This window comes from Schistocerca nitens, chromosome 6 (genome assembly GCF_023898315.1).
Source record: "Schistocerca nitens isolate TAMUIC-IGC-003100 chromosome 6, iqSchNite1.1, whole genome shotgun sequence".
Lineage (NCBI taxonomy): Eukaryota > Metazoa > Arthropoda > Insecta > Orthoptera > Acrididae > Schistocerca > Schistocerca nitens.
In genome coordinates this window covers 371,000,178-371,016,992 of record NC_064619.1, presented here as the reverse complement: position 1 = coordinate 371,016,992, position 16,815 = coordinate 371,000,178, and the positions used below count along the sequence as shown (strand labels likewise).

General features: G+C 41.0%; 2 protein-coding genes across 2 annotated transcripts in view; one reads left to right on the top strand and one right to left on the bottom strand.

The window, feature by feature from the left end:
* LOC126263721 (uncharacterized) overlaps positions 1-5,271 on the bottom strand; it is a 266,843-nt gene extending 261,572 nt beyond the window's left edge. Inside the window, exons 1-2 of the mRNA XM_049960875.1 lie at positions 5,200-5,271; positions 4,904-4,955 (exon numbers count right to left, since the gene is read on the bottom strand). Of these exons, the coding sequence (XP_049816832.1) occupies positions 4,904-4,955; positions 5,200-5,269 (122 nt within the window). The 5' untranslated portion in view covers positions 5,270-5,271. The remainder of the gene's footprint in view (positions 1-4,903; positions 4,956-5,199) is intronic.
* Positions 5,272-5,837: 566 nt separating this feature from the next.
* The window catches only part of LOC126263052 (uncharacterized), a 553,641-nt gene continuing 542,663 nt past the window's right edge, over positions 5,838-16,815 (top strand). Inside the window, exon 1 of the mRNA XM_049960027.1 lies at positions 5,838-6,041. The gene's annotated coding sequence lies outside the window, so the exon portion shown is untranslated. The remainder of the gene's footprint in view (positions 6,042-16,815) is intronic.

Below are 16,815 nucleotides of genomic sequence, written 5' to 3'. Positions count from 1 at the left end.
ATTTATGCAACGGCATTTTAATAACGAAATACACGCCTTTACATGAGAAATACGACTCTTTGGCAGACAGAGTTAGGCACGGGCATGAGCGTAGTTCCGCGGTACCCCAGGGCAGGGAGAGTTCTATCCATGTTATGAGGCTAAACTATGATAATAGCCAGTCATATTTTGACCAAAGCAACTTGGAAAGACTAGAAAGTATGCCTTAATTTAGAAAAAATCTGCGGTTGTAAACTTAATGAAATGCAAAACTGAGGAAGAAAAAAGGTCTCTTCAGTTTCACATACAAGATACTTTAAGAGCTAACTGAACAGGCTCGCTTCACTCACGGGATTGTACAGTAAGGTATGACGGAATATTTTAAGCAGCCCTCAACTGAGGGCGAGGCGTGGATAATTCAGTCGTCCCACGTTCAAGTCCCAGCCTGGTACACAGTTTTAATCTGTCAGAAAATTTCAGTTCAACGCATACTCTGCTGCAGAATCGAAAGATACTGTAAAGTCAGTCTAAATCTTAGTCTAGGAATCTACGAACGTTCTCCAGCCCACAAACACAGGTGCTACAGAGAAGGTGTGAGTGATGCAACCCTTACAATTCTTACGTGATACAGAATCCCTTCAACGCTCCACGTAACTAGAAGAAAAGGCGAACAATTACTCAACTGTCACGTACAGATCTCCGCAGAATGCAATTGTTGGGTGGGATACGAATTCTGACTTGTACGGCTAGGACAACATAAGCTGTTTCCTCTATTTTTAATTTTTTTGACAATCCAGTATTTCAAAACAGCGCTGCTGACGTTGATTCAGAAAGTATATAGCTACAGTCATCGCAGATGCTGGCCGATTACAGACACGCAGACAACACACGCCCGGGCAGAGAAGCCCAGACCGCGACGCTCCTGGGCCCCGGTGTCCTTCCGTGGTCCAAATATCCGAGGAACGCCGACGCCGCAGGGGCAGAGTTCCGTTTCGCCAGGAATCTTGACCCGCTGCCTGAGAAGTGATGAATCGCTGCACTCTGCTGACTTTTAAGAATGCAAAGTGGCCGTATATCAAAGCCAATTTTCGACCATGCTTTCCTCGAGAGCTGAATATATTTATCGCCTTTTATACGCTGTTCATAGAGGCCGACATTTCGACTATCTCTCAACTGAAAAGCGGAGTGGCCTCCACGAAGTGGCGCTTGATTTCAGATCAAAGCTTAGTTGCGCCGGCTGAAGCAAATCAAATACCACGAACATAAAACTCCCATGGTATCTGTAAACTCTTAAAGACAGTAGAACTGGGGAGCATTTGGATGGCTCACTGATTCATGCATGTCCTGTAGCTTCACTTCATCTGTAGCAGCGTTACTTTGCCTTTCGATGATTATTTGTCCTTTTTCAGCTTTACTGCAGATTCAGAAACAGCAGCTGTCAACGTCATGTGACCAGATCCTGCTGACATGTCAAAGGCACAATTGTCATTGAAAAGACTGGTTCCAGCAACCTAAAGGATGCTTTACGTTCCATATTGCTCTAGTAGACATTGTTCCAGGTGGTAACGACGGGCCTGCGTTTTTCAGGCTCCTCAGACCGCCACCCGGCCATGTAGGCTGAAACTACAGCTTTACACGATGTACCACGTTTCATAAAACATCTCGCATACATGCTGCATTGGCTTAGTAATAAGACAACAGACCAAGAACATTTAATTCCCCATTAGCATTACAATGTTCGTAACTTCTGTGACCCCAAGCAGAATTAATAGCATTTTACTACATGCTGCACTAAGGTGGTGAAAACTGTACGTTTCGGAGAGATTCACAGAACATTACAACAGCTTCCTGTGATTTATACAATTCATGTGATATCAGACATATATCGCCAGATATACTAAAGCTGGTAAAAACTAATGCACAATCCATTGAGCTCAGCAATGGAGGAGGAGGAGATTAGTGTTTAACGTCCCGTCGACAACGAGGTCATTGGAGACGGAGTGCAAGCTCGGTGAGGGAAGGATGGGGAAGGAAATCGGCCGTGCCCTTTCAAAGGAACCATCCCGGCATTTGCCTGAAGCGATTTAGGGAAATCACTGAGCTCAGCAATGAATACCACTACGGAAATGAACTTCCATGGGTAGGAACAATGGTCCTTCACTACTTAACTTTTACCTAACTCCTCTTTCTTGTTTGGGTACGCCGCCTGCTACGCCAACGTGCCGTAATTGAACTTTTATGTCAATCCGGAGACAATTATGTCGGGACATGTTCAGGTCAAAAAAAGATCTCATTTATAAACTCATCAGAAATCATCCGTGTAATGACAGAGGCATTTCAGATGCATCGCACCTGAAGAACTAAAGGCCATAATTACAGGCAAACACAGAAACATCAAGTTGCATATCACGATGTCGGCAACCGCATGCTCCACTTGGCAGTGGAGAAGATTCACGAAGGAAGCTGGACTCTGTGTTCAAGCCCGACCACGCTCCCAATTAAGCATCACCAGAGTCTATTTTGTGAAAGGCATTTCAGAACCGCTAAGAGCTGCCAAGGAAATAAATCTTTATTGACAGCAGGATTCCATCATCAGCTATCCTAGAATATGCAAAGCGCACACCACACCTAATGATTAAATCTGACCACAGTTGCCTCAAGATAGTTACTGTTTTAATGCACCAGTAGGAACGTTGCCACCCAGGCTGTTGATAATTTTATTGCTGATGATGGTCAGATGATCGAAAATGGTAAAATTTATTTCATCAACTATTGGCAGTCTTGAATATTTTGGAGCCATGGAGCACCACCTACTTTGGAATTTCTAACTGTATATATAATTGAAATCTCCAGTGACAAGCTCTGTACGTGTGAGAAAAGTTGTGTGACGATCAGCCTCCAGTTTCGCAAACATGCATTCGCGTCATTGAACCTACTGCAACTTACGAAAAATGGATGGTATAAATAGACATTTCAAAAGAAAAGACCAGTATTTCTAACCACAAAATATCATTTGTCTAGTTCTTGAGATTATCGAGCCACGGTGGTTTACGCGTTATTTTTGGACCGACACGAAAGTGAGCATCAATTCTCAAGTTCGTGACAACTTTCTAATAAGATACTCATTTGAACTCCGATACTAAGTGAACTGTAATTAATTTTCCGGGCTAAATACATCATAGATCAGGCCAATGGCTAGTAAAGCAAACTGTCGGGCATAGAAGCTTAACACGCTGCTGGACGTTTCTCACAAATATTGATCCACAGGACAGCCACATTAGGGTGACTAAAATTCATCCCCTGCGTATGACAGGTGATAATTCATAACGCCCGTGGGTGTTGTGCCATTAGCGTCAAGTCCATGCGCGAGAACTCCATGCAGCACCAGCAGACGCTAATCCGTTTCTGGATTTCTTTCTCGCTTGAATTGCTACATACAAAACATTACGCAGAGTAATCACTAGCACTACTGAACCATTTTTAATGATGAGTACAAAAGCTTTATTCCTATCGTTTTTTGTTGGGACTGGTCGAAGTAGTGAACGCATAATGTGACGTGTAGACGTCAGCAAAACATTAAATTTGCAAGTGCAGGATGCGAGCAACTCCCTAGGTTGCCGAAATCGTGGATGGCATCTTCAGGCAATTAAACCACACTCTGAAAACAAGAGAATTCTCAGCGAATTTTTTTCACGATTTCTTCTCTCGTCATATACAACTTAGCAAACTGTGCGTCGACTCAACAACACGCAGAATTGTACATTGGACAGATCATACGCGGACTTAGCTGCGTTCAAGGCATCGATGCGACAAGTATTACTTACACGTTATAAGCAACGAAGCGACCATGAAATTATCTACCAACGTATCACTACCTGAACAGCAAACAAAAGCTCACAGAAGATGAAACAATTATATCTAGGACGTAGACCTTACCATCAATTCTCGATGCTATATCAAAGTATGAAATGTAATAAACAACAGTTAACTACGTTTTCGCATTTCTAAGCCAACACAACCATACAATGACGAAAAGCAACAACTGCGAAGTTCAAAATTTTGAACTGTTAACACAGAAAATTGCGCACTCCTGACTCCAAGAACTACTTGTCGCCGCCAACCGTGACATACGGACGAAATCTTAATACATCAGGTAATGATACAAAGCGCGAACAATATTTGGGAAGTTATCACTCCAGTAATCCTCGTCAAAACGATACGACGAGCGAAACAAAAATTCCGCGCCTTGAACATCACCTCACACAATGCCAATGAGCGTCACAACTAATTTACACCTCCGCCGTCCGCACGGTGTTTACAGTGAAAGTGCTATGTAAGATCGTCTAGATACGGCATCGTATGGAAAGTCACCGTCAGGTTTTGACTAAACTGCAAGATACCAACACAAATGTAAGTGCGATCTGGTATTAACATTCCGTCTTGGAAAGCAAAGTCCACTTCTGATGCTGAGAAACGCAATTGAACTTCTCGGTATCACACAGGTTTGCGTAAAACCCGCTTTCAGGTCAAACACTTGAGATACCAACAATTCGCAAGACTTGTCCTAATTTCTCTGAAGGAACACACAGGAACATAGCTGTATACTTAACTATTACGCAAGTCCGCAAATGGACATAAAATTAATATGAAGCACGATCAAGAACAACTAAAACAGCGCTCATTAAAATCCAAACTCATCAGACAACGAAGAAATTTTTTCTAACTGATCCAGAACATCACGAACAAAGTAAGAGCGCAGTTCCACGGACACTCATGCACACTTTGTAACTCGCCGCAATGTTGCAGTCGTACAGGAGACTAAATACGCAGTCCACAGAATATCTGCACCGACTTACGAAAAATCGATGGCAACACTTAATTCCATTAATCTGTAGTACAAGTGAAATCAAGTTTATTAACTTACCTCACGAACAGCTGTTCTTGATTATTCACACGCCACGAAACGACTGTTGCACCTGCACATGCAAAGCAAAGCTAAGTGACGCAATATTTTAAGGGTAACCATAAAAATTTACAACAATACTACATACAGTACGCAAAAGCACTGTTCAACTACGGCTTATGCGGCAGGCATGAGTGCAATGCCACTTGATATTTCCGTGATATACCGTCACAGCAGTAAATTATTTCAGTAATTCTTATTAAAACATGTAGAACATACGTAATACTATCACTGTGCCGTGAATCGAGCTCCCTTACCGTGTAAATTTATGGTGCACGTCGTATTATTTCCCCTGTCAAGCATAACAACACTCGTCGCCGCTGCCATGTTTGAATCTAAAACCGCCTGTTCGGAATCCTTTGTTAATTGATAGCAGAAGCTGTGAGCGAAACAGTGCTGCCAACGCTCTCATGGCGGGAGAAGTTAATTCAAATACTTTGTATTTAAATGCTAATTTCAACACAAAATCACACTTTAAGTCATAAAAAAAATTATATGATATAAAATAAAGAGTATTTAACTAGTACATAGGTATTATTTTCTTCTTGTATAGTATTAAAGTCGATATTTCTCTTACAATGACAGAACTTTGGCACAGAAATTTCTCATACTGGTTCGTTCCTTCTGACAAATGGCGGCGCAACCAACCACAGTTTATGTTTTATACACAACCGTACAAAATCACCTTATTTCTCATACTCAAACTACATTTCGTGCAATAAAGTTGCTTTAAATTTTGATATATTTTTAGATTTATACGTTACGTGAAGACGAACAAATGTCATTGCCAAATAACGTGCGAGAACTTTAGTTTTTTGGACCGTGCGTAGTTCATTAGAACATTCCTTCTGATACGTTGATGTTCCTTCTGTTATTTGTCAGAGGTAACCATAACATGGCAAAGATCTTACAAGTTTTGACGGAGCGTGGTAGTGTGCCGAAGTGTATGTGCAAAAAGTGACGGAACGCGTTTTAAACAGTCACATGTACCATAAATACGAAGATGTTAAAATTTGGAAGCAAAAGTGACATTAATGTTAGTTATAAATGTACAGTGCGCTTACTGGAGGACACCGAGATCGTGGAATGCGAATTTCAGGTAAAAGTAAACTGTAAATCGGGCTATATTGCATCTTGTTTGACATTTCGGTAACGTAGATGTTTGTTTACTGTTTGTATGTCTTCCCAGATGGTAAAGTAGCGTGTAGTTGTATACTAAATAATGGAAAATATACCTATTTACCTTCAATAACACACTAAACGACTTCAGTTCTGTAAGCGAATGTGAATTTACATGAAACCTGTTCGGCGTACCAAATCGTATTTACTGGTTTTTCTATGATATTTACGAGTCAGCAGCTCGTAGCATAACCCTGTGCGCGTTCTTTCCTGTAAAAGGCTAATATTTATCCTGACGTGGGGTTACATACTAATCCAAACATAAAATAAATAGGAAGATGAAATTGCCGGTGCGAGAGAACCAACGAATATTTAAATTTAAACAACCGCATTGTTTAGTTGCTACTCACTCGTTGGTGTTTGCGTGAGACCATTTTTAATTGCCTTGGAGTTTAAAAACATGAAGAAATTGTAAATCTATACGACTGTGATAATAAGTTTTCCGATACATACCGTTAGTTTGAGTTAATGGTAATAAATCAACAGTATTTTATTTAGTAAATTACGATTTGGGTATATACCAGTTCCATGTCAACGTGTCACTGTATGTAGACATATATTTGACTGTAAACAATGCATTACCTTAGCTTTAGCATGTAAAATTTTGACCACTGTCTCAGATTAAAGCATGTCATATCTGATTATCAGACTGCGAATGTTACTATATATATGACAACCTAGTCAAGATGTTAATAATACCGTAGGAAAGAATGTATTTTTTTTAGTGAGTTAACTATGTTTGATGGTGTACAGTTTTGTTGTGACACTAAGTTAAAGGGCCAGTGTAACTGTTACTTAGTTCCATGTAACCTGTTATACATATGGTCTTTTAAAATTCAACACCATCCGGTTGTCGGTACCTCATTCCTGTTTGTTTTGCCCTGATATTTCACACTGGTTTGTACTTCGTTGCAGTATAGTGTATATAAAGTAGCAAACGAAATGCATTGAGCATCCAGTCCTGTGTAGTCCATGAAAATGTTCTTTCTATTACACAATTTAGATTGAACATAACAGTGCTTTTGTAGCCTGTGCAAATAGTTCAGGGTAATTTAACGAGATTCAGATTGTAATTCAGATTGAATGACAACTTGCTTAATATTTCCAAAATCACAAAGTCCTCAATTACACAATTGCACATTCTTTAGTATTTGATTTTTTGATGATTTTTTTGATAGTTTGAATATGAACATAAGTAGAACTATTTGTTGTTGTTTACAAGCTGACTTATGTCCATAGTATGATTATAAGTTGCATCAAGTAGTAATTTACTCAATAGTGTTCCATGTTTGTATCTTAGTAGAAAGCAGTTTCGTTTTGGTTTATTACCTTAAACATAATTTTTATGTTGGATTATGAGGATGCCCATAAATCCAAAAGGCATAATGACATATTCTGTGGAATGTGAATTTGTTCAACCAGTGGTCAGTCTTATCTTTTGTATCTATGTTGGTGAGATAGACATTACAGAAAATAATTAGTATTAAAAAAAATGCTAGTCTGCATCTCAATATATAAAATGCACGCATTGTGTCTGCTTTAACCGTGTATGGATTCTCTCTTGCTATCAAACATCAGAAAAGTATTCAGTTACTGCAACCATTAATTTACTGTTTTACCTGTTCACTTATTTGTGCTTCTGTGTTATGAGGAGGCAGTTTGGCTGTAAAATTGTGACAGAAGGGCTGGGTTACCATATTTGTTATTTATTCATCTGTAAGCAAATTCTGGATATTACACTGATTTTGTCCTGCACTAGTTTTCACTGTATACATTCATTATTTATATTGAAATAGTTTCACATTGTAAATTTAGAAATACTGCCATCTTCCTTTCTCTTTTCTTAACTGTCTGCTGTGTTTGGTGATATTTGCCATAAGAGAGGTGGGTGTATATTCCACCTTCACTATCAGCAAGTCAGTTACGGTAGCGGAATTGACTAGCAAACAGAGGAGCAGGGTCAACTCAACCTACCGATACCAGGAGTCGGCTTCATCTCAGTACATAATGTTGGTGTGGTGTGGAAGATTATAGGTATGCAAACAGAAAGCGAACAGATACTGACAATATTTGTGTTGCATCTATCTTATTTTTAGGAATGTAGGTTGTAATGATGCTGGTCTTTAGGTTGGAAGGTGATAGTTTGGTTGTGAGTTGGTGAAGCCGATGAATGTAAAAGCCAACTGAAACTGAAGGTTGTGGTGAGAAGTTGTCAGGTAGCACAGCCCAGTGTTTACATCTGTGCCATATTGAAAAATGCAAGGGCTGGAGGGGGGAGGGGGGGTGCAATATGTAACTTTTACTGCCATAGAAACAAATTTGAATACAAAATCTCAATATCTCAATGTGGTGATATATTGATCTGTTCTGTTACTCATCTAGATCAGATTGAAATCTGACAGTTATGTTGAGTGTTAGCTAATCAATATAAAATACTTCACTTAATTTGAGGAGCAAATGAAAACAACATAAACCGTTTTGTGCCTCACTTGCAGGAGAGTGTCGTACACTGTCCCAGTAGTAAACATTTTGAATTAATGTATATGGTAATTGCTGTTAAAAGTGTATAAATACTAATAGTGTTTTGTTAATAAAACATGTTTGGTGTGGAAACTTCTTGAATATGTCTAGCTGTTTCTCTTTTGCTTCATTGTAATTGTGTAATGAGTGGTGTTGGTTGATGTTGGTAGTTGTGGCGGTGGTGTCATGTTTCATTTTCATTCTTCCCATATTCGTCAACAATGTAGTTCACTAAGCTTTAGCATATTAGTTACATCTATCACTCAGTTTTCATAAGTGTTTGCTATAACAACACCACAGATGATTTCAGTTCCTAGTGATCTCCTTTTCTGAGCCTATACTCCATCTCTAATGATAATAATAATGGAATGTACAACTATCAACTTCTTTACCTTAATACCTCCCTTCGTTCCTCAGGTTGGTGAATAGACACAGAGAAGCTTTCATTTCTCTTCCATCTTTACCATGCATGTCAATGCATCCCCCCTACCTTCTCTCAGAAAACACTCACACACCCCTCCTCCTCCTTTTTGTCCTCCCCCCCCCCCCCAATCTCTCTCTCTCTCTCTCTCTCTCTCTCTCTCTGCCGGCTGCTGTGGCCGAGCAGTTCTAGGCACTTCAGTCTCGAACCACGCTGCTGCTACGGTCACAGGTTCAAATCCTGCCTCGAGCATGGATATGTATAATGTCCTTTGGTTGGTTAGGTTTAAGTAGTCTAGGCGACTGTTGACCTCAGATGTTAAGTCCCATAGTGCTCAGAGCCATATCTCTCTCTCTCTCTCTCTCTCTCTCTCTCTCTCTCTCTCTCTCTGTTTTACAAATTCTTTTGAGACAATTGCAAAGAGTGTAAGCATTTGAGTTCACTTAGAAACCTGTTATTAATATATTATTTTTAATTATATTAATATATTATTTTTAATTATATTAATATACGGTATAATGTTGTTGTTAATATTAGACTGCTCCTATGGGGACTTTTTTGGTTCATGTTTATATTGTGTTATTTTCTGTAAATACTTTTGCACAAATTTTGCCAACTACTTGTGGGTATTTCTTCTTCTTCTTCTTCTTCTTCTTGTTCTTCTTCTCCTTCTGGACAGGCTGTTTTCAAGGTTCCCATCTCATTATCTATGTATTACAGTAAAAGATATTACGTACACCAGACATTGGGATTAAACTAAATTACAGTGTTTTTCAGATTACAAGTGTCATTCTCCTTATATACACATTAATTAAAAATAAAAGTTTCCACTTATGATTGACTGTATATCAGTTCCCATAGACTTGTACTATTATAAGACTCAGATGTTAATATCTGTACAGTGCTACTACTACTACTACTACTACTATGTGATCAGGCCCAGTGGACCGCATGCATCTACAAGTTTCCTCCTCCACTGTATTCTGTCCATTGCTGCAATCCGTCATTCGTCCACATCTATTGACACTTTGCTTAAATCTTCATGGAGTCCATCCCTCCAACGCTTCTTGGGTCTCCCTGGCGGTCTCTTTCCTGTAGATGTGAAATCCAGGAGCTTCCGAGCCCATCTGTGATCCTCCATCCGGGCCACATGGCCGGCCCACTGCATTCGTTTGGCTTTGGCAGTTGCTGCTATGTTGGGCTGCTGGTATAGTTCCTCTGTACAGTGCTACTTAATAAGTTCTATTTTATTGCTAACATCTTTGTAATTAGATCTGCAGCCCCTGTTTGGATGTTAGATAGATCAGAAAAGTAACCACTTACGGTTTTCTTCGAGGAACAGTGATACTGTTTGTTAGAAGTTGTTGATCAAGACTATGACACGTAAATCAGGATACATATGTAGACAAATTTTTGCACTCCCTTCCTGGATATTTTAACCACTGTGAAAGAAAATATCATGTGTGTTAAGAATAAAACATAATTAAATATTACATCATCATTTACGTGTGGTTGGTTATGTTCCTATTCAGTGGAACAAAGTAAAAAATTATTTTAGTGTGACAATTATATAACATTTTTTACATGATGCAAGTGTCATTCCATTTTCAATGTGAGGAAGGAGAGGTGTTAGAGTCTGTAACCAAGACTAACTAAAATTCCTCTCCTGGTCAAAAAGGGGCAGTAGTGATGGGTCCTCCAGCTAGATATCTCAATCACACAGAAGTATCACTTAGGTCTGACTGCTTGTTTTCATAACACAATTTTTTGTGTTTAGCAATTATTCTGTTTCCTATAAAATCTTCCCTGTAAGGTCCCTTTCCAGGGAACATAAAAATATCATATGTGGAGGGTACAGCCAGAGCTAGGGAGTACGGTGTGTATGAATCCATTTGCTTAAAAAGTCCCATACGCACAGCATTGTTAGATATCATCACTCTTTAATTATTTCTGTAATTGCATATTATTTGCTTTTGACTTACCTTTCTCTTTTTAATACCCTCAGCAATGGCTGATATCAGTCATGGCTTAGAGGCACTACATCTCTTGGTTTACGATTGCTGCCAGGGGCAAGTGAGGAATGTCACATGGGCTGAACCACATGTAGCAGTGGTGCACACCAGGCAGCCTGATTGAGTGTAGAGCAGTCCATTGCAAGAGCTGCTATCAAGCATGCCATTCTGCTTATTGTATTTCGACCCACATTGTGCCTGCACTTCTTTGTTCTTGTTATCGGCTTTTGTTCAGTGTTCTACTCTCAACAAGCTTGGCTTTATTTACAGATTACATGTTTGAATTGGGAACAGACAGAAAACTCTCATCTCCCTATTATTTTACAAGCAAGTATTGATTACTGGATGTACTCAAATCTCTGTCATCACTTCTGTTCAGTCCATCGCATCCAATAATTAACTGGTACTCAACATCAGTGTTTATTGTTCTGTGTATAATAAATAGTAGTACTTTTTATTAGGTTCACCAACACTTCTAAATTCAACTAAGTCACTTATTTAGTCATAGCCTTCTTCAACAGGTGGAAACTTTTATTACAAGAATATATGAAATCCTAAATGAACAGTAGTTTGACATCATTCAAAGATACCTAAATATCACACATTCTGTAGTCATATTCAGTGGCACCCTCATGGTTCGCAGCAACAACTAGTTGACATGTCCTGCCCCTTACCGAGCATCACAATCAGATGTTATTTACATACAGTATGTGGCCACACCACACCACTGGGGACACCCAGAAAATTACCAGTAGACCAGAATAAATTGCAAATGTTATTGACTTAAAAGATTTTATTCGGTGGTTGGTTGACCTCACTTAAAAATTTGATGTCAAGGATTTGTATCCGTACAACACTGTGTGTTTGGAAGAACTGTCTTGACGAACAAGCCATTCCTTTTATAGCCACATTTCAGGCTATTATATCAATTTACAGTGTCTCCCACAGTCTTTCACATTTGATGGTATTTATTCCGATTACCTGTTCTACTTTTGGCAACACATCCATGCAGAGGTTATCCTCTTCATTTAGGAAAATCAAACCAACATTACTTTCCCATCAGGGGTTCATGACTCTTTCACAAGTACATCTGAGATGGGCATGGGGTTCCAAGCTATTGTACCACCTTCATTCTCTTATTCATTTTCTGATGGTGGCAGTTTTTGATGTTGACCTGGCTATTCTAAGTTCAGCATTCTTTTCTTTGAACATTCATTCATTCATTTACTTTACATCACGTTTTGCCTGAGGTAATTTTTGGTTGCCTTCTGCATTTGACATCCATTTTCCAAATTTTTTCCGTAGTGTAGATGGACTGGGGAAGAACGCTTTAAATAGTGCTTAGTTCATACAGAGTTAAAGATCGTCTGTGCACGGCACCTGTGTAGACTGTTGCTTGTGCTTCTAAGCCAACACATTAGCCAATCCAATGTGGTGGGCTTGTTATTTCCTCTTCTCAGGAACCCTCTGACAACACGGGGATCAGGCTTCTGGTACCTGAGCTGCTAATTTCCCATGTGTGCCTGGGACATCAGGACTCTCAGGATTGGGCATTATGCCAGATGGCCTTTGCTGCGGCCGGGTGGTGCTCGTGGGAAAAGCCCTTGATCAGAATAAGTGGCATCAGGGCAGACATTATACACCTGGAACATAGAAGAAGATAATGGCCTATCTGATCCAACTGTCTCGTCAAACAGGTATAGAAATTTCAGTGTGGACAGTTATAACTGGCTAACCCATGGGAAGAGGGACAAACCAGATGTCAGTCAAACAATTTATCCAGTGCTTAGTATGTACTCAAAATGTTGGATACTTTTACTGTGACAAAGCCATTAATTTTTGTGGAACATATTAAAGATACATTTGAAGAAGCTGAATCATTGGAAAAAAATTAGCAATGGATTACTAATGATTGAAGTCTCCTTTGGTGCAAAATTTATGGCTGTTACAGAATGTGAATGTCGCGGTGTCATATAAGAGACCATTGTCTCATACAAAACTTGTGGGTCAAGGAATCATCTCCTACAAAGACCTATGCTCCAACAGACAAGAATCCTTGGGCTAATCTTGACCGACAAGGCATACATTTTGTCTAACATATCCGAGAAAGTCCTAAGGACACCTGAACAGATACAGGAGCCTTTTTCTTAGCCTTTGAAGGGAATGTCCTCCAGTAGAAATAGTCATGGTGTATAGATGTGATGTGAAAATGCCCATGAGGTGCTTCCAATGCTTTTGTTTTTGTCATATGTATATCATCCCACTGCGCAGTGGACCCAAAATGCGGTAATGAAGATAGAGCTTGTGAACAACCACCTTTGTAGGCGAGTTACACAGAGCACCATCCTCCATGTTCACCACTTTGCTCAGTTTTCAAGAAAGAGAAGAAAATTCAGGAATATAAATCTATTTACCACATCTTCTATACTGTGGCAAGAAAAAAATATGGATGCCTACACCCTGTTGATATGAGGACCAATCGTGTGAAAGTCACTGCCTTCCCTCCCACTACCCCATTTTTTTTCCAAACCATTTCTCCCATTTCTGTGTCACCATCTTAATGAACTACTGCTTACTTATGGCCAGAGTAACAGCTTCCTTATCCGGCATCTACTAGTGACAGGGCTCTGTCTCAGGACCTCTCTTCCCGGAACTGCAGCCTGTGGGTCCCATGGCTGCCTGCTCTTCATCTGTCTCCACATTCATCATGGATGGGCCTGTGCAAGAATTACAGCCAACAAAGGCTGTAAAGGAGGTGGAGGAGAATCAGGACAAGGCTTCTCCGGTGAACACAGATGCCTCACGTCCCCCCTTGATGTCGTGTTCTGAACCTATGCTCATTAATAGTGTTCCATCCCAGACTCTCATTAAGGAGGACTACAGTTCAAATCTGTGTTCGGATATCCAGATTTAGCTTTTCCATGATTTCCCTAAATCACTCCTGACATGCTGGGATGGTTACCGTGAAGGAGTATGGCTGATTTCCTTCCCCATCATTGAAGCATTCTGAGCTTGTTCTCCATCTGTAACGCCCCTCAGGGGCTCAGCATTCGTTTGCTGAGTATAGGCTTGGCAACCCCGGGTTTCTTGAGTTGGGGACTGGTAAGCACCACCAGTCCTCTGTCACCGTAAGCTCTGGTCATACTTTAGTGACCACTGTGCGGTGCAGCTGTGGAATGCTGTGTGGTTCAGAGAACAGCGGTCTTGGCTTCACCGTCTGGACCGCGAGGAAGCTACACACCTCTATAAAAATAACCCTCAACCTCAAGGTGTGCTACATGCTGAGGAGGTGAATGGCTGTTGAGGTAAAACAGTTTTAAAGGGCAACCTCTGGGGCACCTGGGGCCCCCCAGTTGCATAAGGCTTGCTCATGCATGCAGGGCTGTGCCTGAGTTGACATTTGTTTCCCTAACGTCTCATGGGATCCCTATGGAACTGTCTTACGAAACTACTACTCCTGATGGGACGGGTGTACGTCAGGCAGCACCTACAACCACTCATCAAAGAGAGCTCAGTTGGTGAGTCCTCCAGAAAAGAAGCCTCAGAATAATAGTAACAGGGCATTAGTGTGCATCAACACTTTCATTGTAATCAAGCGAAATGGTGGAAGCTTTGAGAAGATATCCCCTTTCTACATTTACAAGACATTCGAAGGTATTGCCGGTTCTTTGAAAAGTGTCAAACGACTTCGTAATGGAATGATTTTAGTCGAAACTGCTAGTTCCAACCAAATATCTAGCTTCTGGGATGTAAGGCCATAGGTGACTACCCAGTCAAGACTGAGTTGCATAACGCCCTTAACATTAGTAAGGGCATGGTTACCTGCTCCGATATAATGGAGGTGAACCCCGTGGAGTTATGCGAAGAGTGGAAGAATGTGGGCATCAGGGAGGTGCAGAATTATATGAGGAGAGTCAATGTCAAATTGGAAAAATCGGCAATGTTTATCCTAACGTTTAGTACTCCAGAATTACTGGAACATATCCTTGCAGGCTATATCCGCCTTACGGTTCGCCCTTTTCTTCCTAACCCCATGGGATGCTATAAATGTCAAAGATTTGGCCATATCACTATGGGATGTAACAGGAAGGCTACATGTGGCAATTGTGGAGGCTCCGCTCAAGAGTCAGGGACTTCTTGTACACTTCCTCCGAAATGTGTAAACTGCTCTGGGGATCCCCCAGTGGGAAGCAGAAAGTGTGGAGTTTACAAGGAGGAAAGGAAAATTCAAGAGTTGAAAATAAAGAGAACCATACCCTATGGTGAAGTTAAAAAGACTTTCAAAGCTATGCAAGAATGAGTTATTGTTACTTCTTTTGCATCAGCCCTTAAGACACCAATTGCTAAGGGTGATGCCTCCACACAAACTCAGACCACAGATTCAAGTACGAGCTCATGCACTTGTCAATGTACCTGTGGGTGAAATTCTCCGCTTGCAGCTGATGTCATTCAGAAGTCGTCAGTAGTAGGCTTACCACTTGAGCCACATACCACTCCCCAACATCAGAAGCCAACTAAGCCATCCCCGCAATCCAGGCAACTGCCTCCTCCTGTCAGCAAAGAAAAACGTTCTTCAAAAAGTGGTTCTAAGTCCAAGAAAGCACTAGTTATACCCTCGGATCGACGAGCTCTCTCACTTTCTGATTGAGGCTATGCCCTTGAGGATATGGACTTCCAATCAGAGGAACCAGAGAGCACGGAACCGGCTAATGTTCCCCCGACCTCCCTGGTAAATCGCTACCTCCGAAAGAGAAAGAAAAGAACCACCATCACTAAGCAATGGCTTCCACAGGGACTTCTGTGTTACAGTGGAATTTGAATGGATATTGCTCACATTTGGAAGAATTGCAGCTATTGGTCCAGGATATATCTTTCTGCATCTGCTTACAAGAAATGCATCTTAAAGTCACAGAGACACCTGCATTATGGGGCTACGACATATACAGGAAGGACAATACTACTGGAGACAGGGCTAAAGGTGGAGTGGCTATTGTCCTTGATGATAGATGCCACTCCTCCCCTGACCCTCTTACCACGACCATGCAAGCAATTGTGAAAGTTCTCACACCCTTTACTATCACAGGGTGTTCTTTGTACCTGCCCCCCCCCCCTCCCCAGTGATGCTTTGGATGCAGACTCACTGGCAGACCTCTTCCAGGCACTCTCACGTCCATTCCTCCTTGTGGGGGACTTCAATGCCCACATGTGCTATGAGGCTCAACTACTACTTCCTCCGGGGGTCGGATGATCGAGCGACTTGTCAATTCTGAGAATATCTGCCTTATGAATGTGGGTCAGATGACTCACTTTTCCATAGCTAAAGGGTCTTTTTCAGCTACTGACCTCTGCCTTCGTTCCTCAGCTAGTGCAGACTCAGTTCAGTGGGAAGTGTCTCCAGATTTATATTCTAGTGACAACTTCGCGATGTGGATCTGTTTGCCGACTAGGACAGTGACCAGCAGGAGTCCACGCAGGTTTATGATACAAAGGGCAAATTGGTTACAGTACAGTCGACAGGCTATTTTTGGACGAAAGGATTGTGCACAAGAGGTGGTGGCCCATGTAGCTCATGATATCCGAAGGGCTGTCACAGAGTTTATCCTGGGTCTAGTAACCACCTCGGACGACAGCCTGTACCGTGGTGGAATGACGACTGTTCATTGGCAATCAGGGCCAGATGGATAGCTCTTCAGAACTTCAAACAGTGTTCAACTACAGACAATCTTCATGCCTTCAGGTCT